The 10,124-nt window shown below is 34.9% G+C and overlaps 1 protein-coding gene across 1 annotated transcript; it reads left to right on the top strand.

The window, feature by feature from the left end:
- Nucleotides 1-4,447: 4,447 nt before the first annotated feature.
- LOC132718237 (perlucin-like) lies at nt 4,448-5,585 on the top strand. The gene is made up of 2 exons (XM_060701884.1): nt 4,448-4,625; nt 5,301-5,585. The coding sequence occupies exons 1-2, from the start codon at nt 4,544-4,546 to the stop codon at nt 5,540-5,542; spliced, it is 324 nt and encodes a 107-aa protein (XP_060557867.1). The 5' UTR covers nt 4,448-4,543; the 3' UTR covers nt 5,543-5,585.
- Nucleotides 5,586-10,124: the final 4,539 nt, after the last annotated feature.

A 10,124-nucleotide genomic window follows, 5' to 3' on the forward strand; every position in this document is an offset into this window, starting at 1 on the left:
CCAAGGTACGAGAAGTCTGGTGTTCAAATCCCAATCCGGTGTTACATAGCCTCGTGTTTCGATGCTCTTTCTATTACTTGTTTATAACTCCCATCTCTTATACACTTACAAAACATGGACAATAAATATAACTAGAAAATAAACACTCGAGTTACTTAAACGTAAAATGAAGACATTGGAATCATCCCTACTGTAAATTAAGGTGTAATTAAATGCAATATATAGAATAATAATAATTTTATTAATACATTCAGTCGTAAATAGCCGCTACCCTTTTATCCAAACGACCTAAATATATTAATAGTGTGAAAGTAGATTTGTTGGACAGAAAAAATTGAGTAAGTTAGTCAGTTAGTGAAAAAGATAGTTAAAATGTTGGTCAGTTAATTTAGAAATTAGTTTTTGTACCTTTAAGCTGTTATTTTGCATTGTCTATTCAAAAGGTTGATTGAACGGTATTACCAGTATTATAATAGTTTCAGCATGATAAGTAATTCGATTTTTTATATCGATCTCCTAATCAATAGCCTTTAGAAGAAAGACGTCTCAAGTCACATCTTCATGCCATGAAATTGCCATTATAACAAATTTCCTTCTTGGCAAGGTAACATGGACATACTGGTAACGCATCTTTTGTACAAACTCGTGTTTTTCTCGTGGTGTATACATTTAGGTGAGTGGATATTCCATGTACTTGTTTTTGATCTTTTCACTTACAAGAAATTGGCAATTTATGTGTGTGGTTCATATAAGTAAAACGTATTATATGTACATAAAAGCTACATGACTCAAGGCGAGTCAAAGATTACGAAAAACATATTTCTACATGTTTTTCCCTTTTGGTGGGGGGGGGAGTATTTTGCATATTTTTCATTAATTTGAAAATGCACGTGGGTGGAAAGGGCCTTTTATAACGTGTAAATCACTTCTATTGTTCACCCGAAAACGTTTTACTTTTCAATGCATTTTCAAAATTTTCAAGAATATAAGCATTAACCTAGAGGCATGCCGCTTAAAATAATCAAACAAGAATAAAACTTACCTTTAGAAAATAACATTTATGATATAATTCGTTATAACTAGACGTTTTTATTTTGTTTATGTTTTAGATTGACTCAATTTAACTATCTTTTTTTCTATGCTTCATTTCAGAGGTTTCTTTTTCTTTTTGTGCACTTAAACTGTTTTTATTTATAATCAAAAGTGTTATCGATTTTACATGTTTTATTTTCCTTGATCGCTTCAAATAAGTTTCCTACCTTTACATCGTTTTGTCTAAATACTGTTTGCTATTTTAAGCCGTTTCAAAAATGAAAGTTTTTGGACATGTCCATTTTATTTTACTTACTCTACAGTCTGGAGTCTAAGTATATTTTGTCGAGAGTAAAAGTTGCACTGTTTTGTTTCAAAACTACTCTGTTTTGCGTCGATTTTAACACATTTTTATCATCTAAACGACTTTTCTGGATAACTTACCATAGACAAGCTGTAGAAACCGGAAGATACGCTAATATGAACATAAAAGAGTGGAAATGTATTTCTTGTTCAATGAATGAAATAGAAAAAGAATACCACTTTTTACTTGTCTGTCCAAAGTATAAGGTTTAAGAAAAAATATAATTGAAACCGTATTACTGCCATCAGCAAAATTAGGACTCCTTTTAAGTAGCAACTCACAAAGACCATAAATTGTTTGACCATGTTTATTTATTATGCTTTTTGTTAAGAGAAAAAACCAGTATATTTAAATGTACGGAGCTCCTAATTTAAGATGAGATTTCCACACGTTTTTTCACGGAACTTAATTCGTTTTTACGAAATAATATTTCGTAATTACGAAATATCAATAGAATAAAATATGTAAATACGAGATATTAATTCGTTTTTTACGAAATATTAACTCGTTTTTACGAAATATTAATTCGTTATTACGAAATATTATTTCGTAATTACGAAATATTAATTCGTAAGGACGAAATATTAATTCGCTTTTACGAAATATTAACTCGTTTTTACGAAATATTAATTACGTTATATTTGACTTAGTGACAAATTATTTCACATTCAGGGCTACAAACTAACGGTGTTAACGCATAGTTTCAATTAAATATATTATTAACCACTTAAAAAGAAAAAAAAACAATTATGAATTTCTCAGGCATGATATGCCTTTTGAAAAATATGTACGTAGATCGTATTTGAAAACGAACGATTTCTTTTTCTTCCCCTTCATTTTTAAACAAACTTAGCATTCGTATCTGAAAATAAATGGACAAGAGAGCCGACATTCGATGGAAAAGTTCCAATATCCGGATTGACATTAACTTCCCGAAGTCTAATTCATTGTGGCAAGAAGTGTCTTCACACCAACTCCTGTGTGGCATTCTTCTTCGAAAGCGTTGACAATTTCAACTGTGAATTGCAGGACCATATACTAATCTCCACTGATGGACTCAGTGATAAAAATGCAGTAACATATTATATTTTGTATGGAGGTAGGTTCGCTTATTTTATGTGTATGTTAAATTAGAAAATGTTAAAAAAACACCATACATTTCTGTTTAATCACGTAAAACACTCGTATGATATCAAAGGCCCATAAAGCCCCAAAGAATGTTATTATTTTCATTTATTCTTGGTGTCCTTTACAATTTTGAAAAAATAGCGGCTATACTGTTTTCTTTTTACTTTTTGCGTTTTGGCAATAATTTTAGATATCGTGTATATTGTGTCGAAGTCAAAATACCACTTTATTTACACTTGGCTAAGTTATGAGAATTTATTTCACATTCACCTCTACTAAGTAACGGCGTTAAATCATCTCTATAAAATGTATTATTGAAACGTGTTGTCCCCTTTAAAGAAGAAACAACTACAATGTATTCAGTCCTTAGGCATAAAGTACCTATAATCAGATATAATAATATAATTTTCTCGGGTTCAACTGTTTTAAAAGGTAAATATCCTGTATATATAGCTAATAATGACTTTTTCAATATTTTTGCGCTTTCTTAATAAGCAACTCCGTCGACACCTGCACCGACCACCACTACATCAACAACACCGGTACCGACAACCATTACATCAACAACGCCTGTACCGACAACTACTACATCAAAAACGCCGGTACCGACAACCACTACATCAACAACGCCTGTACCGACAACCACTACATCAACAACGCCTGTACCGACAACCACTACATCAACAACGCCGGTACCGACAACCACTACATCAACAACGCCTGTACCGACAACCACTTCACCAACAACGCCGGTACCGACAACCACTACATCAACAACGCCGGTACCGATAACCACTACATCAACAACGCCGGCACCGACAACCACTACATCAACAACGCCTGTACCCACAACATCTACATCAACAACGCCTGTACCGACAACCACTACATCAACAACGCCGGTATCGACAACCACTACATCAACAACGCCTGTACCGACAACCACTACATCAACAACGCCGGCACCGACCACTTCTTCATCAACTACGCCTGAAACGACCACTACTACAACAGCTACGCCTCTACCGACCACAACAACAATTTCACCTGCAGCAACCACCACCTCATCTTTCACTTGTCCGCCTGCTGGAACAACTTTTACAACAGTTGTGCTAACCGACGGAGATATATTCACCTTCAAGTAAATTCACTTATCCTTCACGTAATAACTCATTTTTTTAAACAATAAGATTTAGGTAACTTACTTAGGTTAAATCTTCATTTCCTGATATTCTATTATTAGAGTTCAGTACAAAAACGCATGCACAATTTACGCTTTAATTTATACTGCGAAAGGTAACGTCGATGTTTTGACTGACATTTGTTGAATATTATTTGAAAATGATGTCAACAAATAGCACACTTTCTCAATTTTTATTTCAAATGTTAGATAATTGACTAGTGTTTCGTTAAAACTAGTGTTTTTAGAGCCTTTCATACGTTGATTTTGGACATTGATTTCCAAAAAGTTGTATTTTAGCGAAATCGATATTGCATACACACATTATAATTCGTGACAAATTTTCAAAAGTTAACATATATTTTGCACACCAAGATTTTTGTAACATAGTGTTTGGTATGATGAAGATTAACAGTCTGTGTGTCGCATCCCCTTAAATGTGTCAAGCTTTTTATCGAAGTAAACTTGTTCTCTATTCGTTCAGCCAAGTTTAATGCAATAATTGATATATGAAGCCTAACGGCAGAAAACACCAATATACATGTAACAAAACAGTCTAAATTGGTTAAGTGAATTGAAAAATGAACAAACAACCCCATGTTCCAATCAACTCCTCACAAATCCTATCATCCGTCAATGCTTCCCTTATTTTAACTCATTCTCAAGTCAATCCGTAGCATGCTTGTACATCTATTATTCCGTTTCCAATATCAATTCGTTGTACTTATTGTCAATTCTTCCAATGTCAGCTTGTCTAGACTGTGATCAAAATTTGTATTTTATCTTTATCCAGGGTTGCGAAGGTATTGGTATCGCAGTCAGAGGCGCGAGGAATCTGTATGAACCATGGATCATTCCTTGCTCGTGTGACAACTGTAGTTAAGATGAATTATCTACTTGATCTTATTAGGACTTGTTCAGGTACTCTTTATTACATGTGATAACAGTTTATGCAATATATTAGCCGCGTCATGACAAAACCAACATAATGGGTTTGCGACCAGCATGGATCCAGACCAGCCTGCGCATCTGCGCAGTCTGATCAGGATCCATGTTGTTCGCTGTCAGTTTCTCCACTTGTAATAGAGTTGATAAGCGAACAGCATGGATCCTGAACAGACTGCGCGGATGCGCAGGCTGGTCTGGATCCATGCTGGTCGCAACCCATTATGTTGGTTTTGTCATGACGCGGTTCATAATTATGTACTTGACAAAATATGAAACAATAAGCAAAGGAACTTATAATCTCAGCCACAGCCAGTATTGTCAGATTCGTTTAGATATATATAGGAATATTTTGTCGTAGAACAAAATTAAAAAGATTTTATTTAGCTGAAACATATAGAATTCACACTAGATTTGTACACAAATTCACTGCATACTGTCTTGCGAGTCTATACAATTCAGTGTGAACCTTTGCGAGAACACAACGTGTTACCTCTGGTCCCTGTACCAATCTTGGTACAAGTAGCATTTATATAAATTTTGTTCCTTTCTTGCGAAAACAGGAAAGTGATAGTTTATACACTGTAGAATATATATCTAATACATGTAACTTCTAAAATTACATATACATGTACTTTCGTTTTGTTTCAGATTATAGTGGTGTTCACGATTACTACGTTGACGGAAGTAATGCCGGTGCTTCGGATTTCTTTGCTGCAGGTGCTTGGGTCATGGATAACGGAGAGCTTGTTCCAATGACCTCGGACTTTTGGGGACCCGGATATCCCAACTATCCTGGCAGTCAGCATTGCCTACGCATGACATCAGAAGAAAATTACATGTGGGACGACTGCAGTTGTAGCGCAACGCACTATTTCATTTGTGAACAGTGAACTTTTATTTCGTGTTTATTTTGGTTGGATATATTGAAAGTGCACTTTTATCAGGTGTTTTTAGTTGAACGAAAAATATCGTATGTGTAAGAGGAAAATAGAAAGAAATTTGTTTTATGTCATCTTTGCATAGTAAATCATTAATATTCCATTTATGAGGGAAATTTCGACATGCTAATTTTAGATCTACAATTTTAGATCTCAGAGCTAACTTCTCAGGACATCAAAATTTACTGTTACAATGTATTATTAAGTCAACTTTAATATGTATTTTTGTTTTGTTTGTTTGATTGGGTTTTACGTCACACCGAAACAGTATAGGTCATATGGCGACGTTCCAGCTTTACCGGTGGAGGAAAACCTCAGGTGTGTGTCCATGCATTATTTCAGGCTCGAACGGGTACTGAGTAGAACCACCGATGTTCCGTTAGCTAGCTTGATAGCTTCCTCACATGAAAGAATCCAAAGTCCCTGTCGGGTTTCGAATCCACAGCGGTGAGGGGCAAGTGGTTTGAAGTGAACGACCTTAACCACTCGGCCACGGACGCTCCTTCAACATGTATTCATTATACGTTTGGTGCATCCCATTTATACAGTACACATATTTATCTTCGTAATTTGTAATGTGTTACCATTGTAAAACACAAAATTATTATGTTTGTGTTGCAAAAATATAAACTTTTTTCAAATAGTTATTCATATACATATTGTTTTATTACGTAAATCTAAGATAAATCAATAGGACCGTAGTGTAAGTTGAGTTTTTATATGTACATTGTTGAGACTGGCGACCCGTCCAATAAAGGTTTGAAAATCAATGTGCATTCGTCTAATAGAGTCCAGTATTGTACTAACAATGTATAATCTAATCTTTATTTCAAATCACTAATTTTTGACATTTTGACAAAACTGAGTGCAGTAAGTATTTGATATGAAATTTTGTACACTTGAAATGATCGATTTGATATGGATTTTGTTTTTGGACTCGAAAAATATAAACGAGAACAAATGGTCAGGATCCATGCTATTGCTTACAAACTTTATAACAAGTAGAGAAACTGAGAGCGAACATCATGGATCCTGATCAGACTGCGCGGATGCGCAGGCTGGTCTGGATCCATGCTGGTCGCAATTCCATTATGTTTATTTTGTCGTGACGAGGCTCAAATTTATTTATCTAGAGTGAATATACACTTATTTTTACTTTATAAAATTTTGCGGCTTATATGAGTATTTTGCTGCTTAAATCAATTATCCAATATTGAAGATTTTATTTAGATCTGCTCCGTTTCTGTCGTAATTTGTACTTTACAATATTCAGTGGATAACTCAAAGATTTTTCTCACGATTTCTTTATGTGCTCATTTCACCAGCAACAAAGTTTATCAATAACTTAAATGAACCACATTTATCGATTATCCATAATGTAAATTAAAGGAAACTCTTTTTGATTTATTTCTATCAATTTAAGCTTAAAAGAACACAACATAGGTCCTAAAATTAAATCATAACATTTGAATTTTTCACATAGAACATTTGGGTACTTAAAACAGAAATATGTGTTGAAGAAAGAAATATTCTCAGAAGTGAAATTAAATATATATTTTGTGCTGTTCTTTGTATCTTAGCAATATCAGGCTGCTAGACTGCCAACTTCAAGAACATATATAAATAATGTATGACGAGTCATTTCTTTCAATTTGAATTAAGATAAAATACATTTGTCCGTTACTTACTGTGTTGCTTGTTTTCGCGATTCATTATTTCATTTGCATAACTGCCTTACCTTTTCGACGATTATTCATAACTGATGGCCGTAATGCTGTGTTCTCACCGCCGATCAGATCAACTCAATCAAGCACGATAAAGCACGATCAAGCAATCGGGTACCGGTCTAGCTTGGTCTGCAATACAAACAAACAGAATAGCCCACATTGCGACACAAACAAACAGAATAACCCACATTGCGATACAAACCAACAGAATAGCCCAAATTGCGATACAAACCATCAAAATAGCCCACATTGCGATACAAACCAACACAAAACGACAATTCCATACAAACCATCAGAATAGACCAATTCGATATTAACCAAACAAAATAGCCCATATTGCCATACAAACCAACAGAATAGTCCACATAGTGGTACAAACAAAGCAGAATAGCCCACTCTGCGATACAAACCAACAAAATAGCCCACATTGCGATACAAACAAACAGAATAGCCCACATTGCGATACAAACCAACAGAATAGCCCACATTGCGATACAAACCAACAGAATAGCCCACATTGCGATACAAACCAACAGAATAACCAATATTGCGATGCACACCATTCAATAGCTAACATTGCGATGCAATCCATCAAAATAGCTCGCATTGCGATACAAACCATCACAGAATGACAATTTCATACAAACCATCAGAATAGAGCAATTCCATATTTACCAAACAGAATAGCCCACATTGCCATACAAACCAACAGAATAGTCCACTTTGTGGTACAAACAAAGCAGAATAGCCCACTCTGCGATACTAACCATCATAATAACCCACATTGCGACACAAACAAACAGAAAAACCTCAGATTGCGATACAAGCCATCACAATAGCGCAATACAATAAAACACACAAAGCCCACACAGACCATCATAATAGCCCACATTACGATACAAACCATCAGAATAGCCCACATTGCGATACAAACCATCAGAATAGCACAATTCGATACAAACCAACAGAATAGCCAATATTGCGACACAAACAATCAAAATAGCCCACATTGCGATACAAACAAACAGAATAGCCCACATTGCGATACAAACCAAAAGAATAGCCCACATTGCGATACAAAGCATCAGAATAACCCACATTGCGACACAAAGCATCAGAATAGCCAACATTGCGATACAAGGCATCAGAATAGCGCACATTGCGATACAAAGCATCAGAATAGCCCACCTTGCGATACAAACCATCAGAATAGCCCACATTGCGATACAAACCATCAGAATAGGTCAAAATTGTGATAAAAAAATCAGAATTGGCCAACATTGTGATACAAAACATCAGAATAGCCAACATTGTTATACAAAACATCAGAAAAGGCCACATTATGATACAAAACATCAGGAGAGCCAACATTGTCATACAAAACATCAGAATAGGCCACATTATGATACAAAACATCAGAATAGCCAACATTGTGATACAAAACATCAGAATAAGCCACATTGCTATATAAACAATCAGAATAGCCAACATTTCAACACAAAACATCAGAATAGCCAACACTGTGATACAAACCATCAGAATAGCCCACATTGCGATACAAACCATGTAAATAGCGCAGTGCGATACAAACCATCAGAATAGCCAACATTGTGATACAAACTATCAGAATGGCGCATTGCGATACAAACCATCAAAATATCGCATTGCGATACAAACCATCAGAATAGCCAACATTGTGATACATACCATCAAAATAGCGCATTGTGATACAAACCATCAAAATAGTGCATTGCGATACAAACCATCAGAATAGCCAACATTGCGATACAAACCATCAGAATAGCGCATTGCGATACAAACCATCTAAATAGCGCATTGCGATACAAACCATCAGAATAGCCAACATTGTGATACAAACCATCAGAATAGCGCATTGCGATACAAACACTCAAAATAGCGCATTGCGATACAAACCATCAGAATAGCCAACATTGTGATACATACCATCAGAATAGCGCATTGCGATACATACCATCAAAATAGCGCATTGCGATACAAACCATCAGAATAGCCAACATTGTGATACATATAATCAGAATAGCGCATTGCGATACAAACCATCAAAATAGCGCATTGCGATACAAACCATCAGAATAGCCCAGATTGTGATGCAAACCATCAGAATAGCCCACGTTGCAATACAAACCATCAGAATAGCCCACATTGTTATACAAACCATCAGAATAGCGCATTGCTATACAATACAATACAATACACTTTATTCCGCTTTAAACCTACAAAGTTTATAGCAATAAAAACAACATAAATACATGAGAAATCGTTTACACAGGGTATATGAATACTGTTGGAAATTAACAATTACAATAATGTACGAGACTATATTTTCAATTGTTCAAAAAGAAAAAAATACATAATAACGTAATTGGCTCACATTCTAAATACTCACAGATAAGAAAGATGTATAAATAAAGTACGTGATTTATTTATAATTTAATATTTAAGAACAATTAACACATCATAAATTTCGTAACTTTGCTGCAAAGTAAATATATTTTGCTAAGTTGGTAACATTGATTTCAACATTAATTTTTGGTGACATTAAAATTTCAAATTCTTCAGTGTTGGCCATCTGCAAAGATATCTTTTAAAGTGTTTCATTCTTAGATCTCTGTATAACGGACATACGAGAAAAAAAGTGATATTCAGATTCTAAAACTCCCATTGAACAGCATTTGCATAATCTATTTCTCTCAGAGTACCATCATATCTCCCAGTTTCTATAGCTAGACTCCGAGCTTAGTTAATGCTATGCGATATTTTGCAAC

This window comes from Ruditapes philippinarum, unplaced genomic scaffold, assembly GCF_026571515.1.
Source record: "Ruditapes philippinarum isolate M1 unplaced genomic scaffold, ASM2657151v2 ctg3963_1_1_1_1, whole genome shotgun sequence".
NCBI classification, from domain to species: domain Eukaryota; kingdom Metazoa; phylum Mollusca; class Bivalvia; order Venerida; family Veneridae; genus Ruditapes; species Ruditapes philippinarum.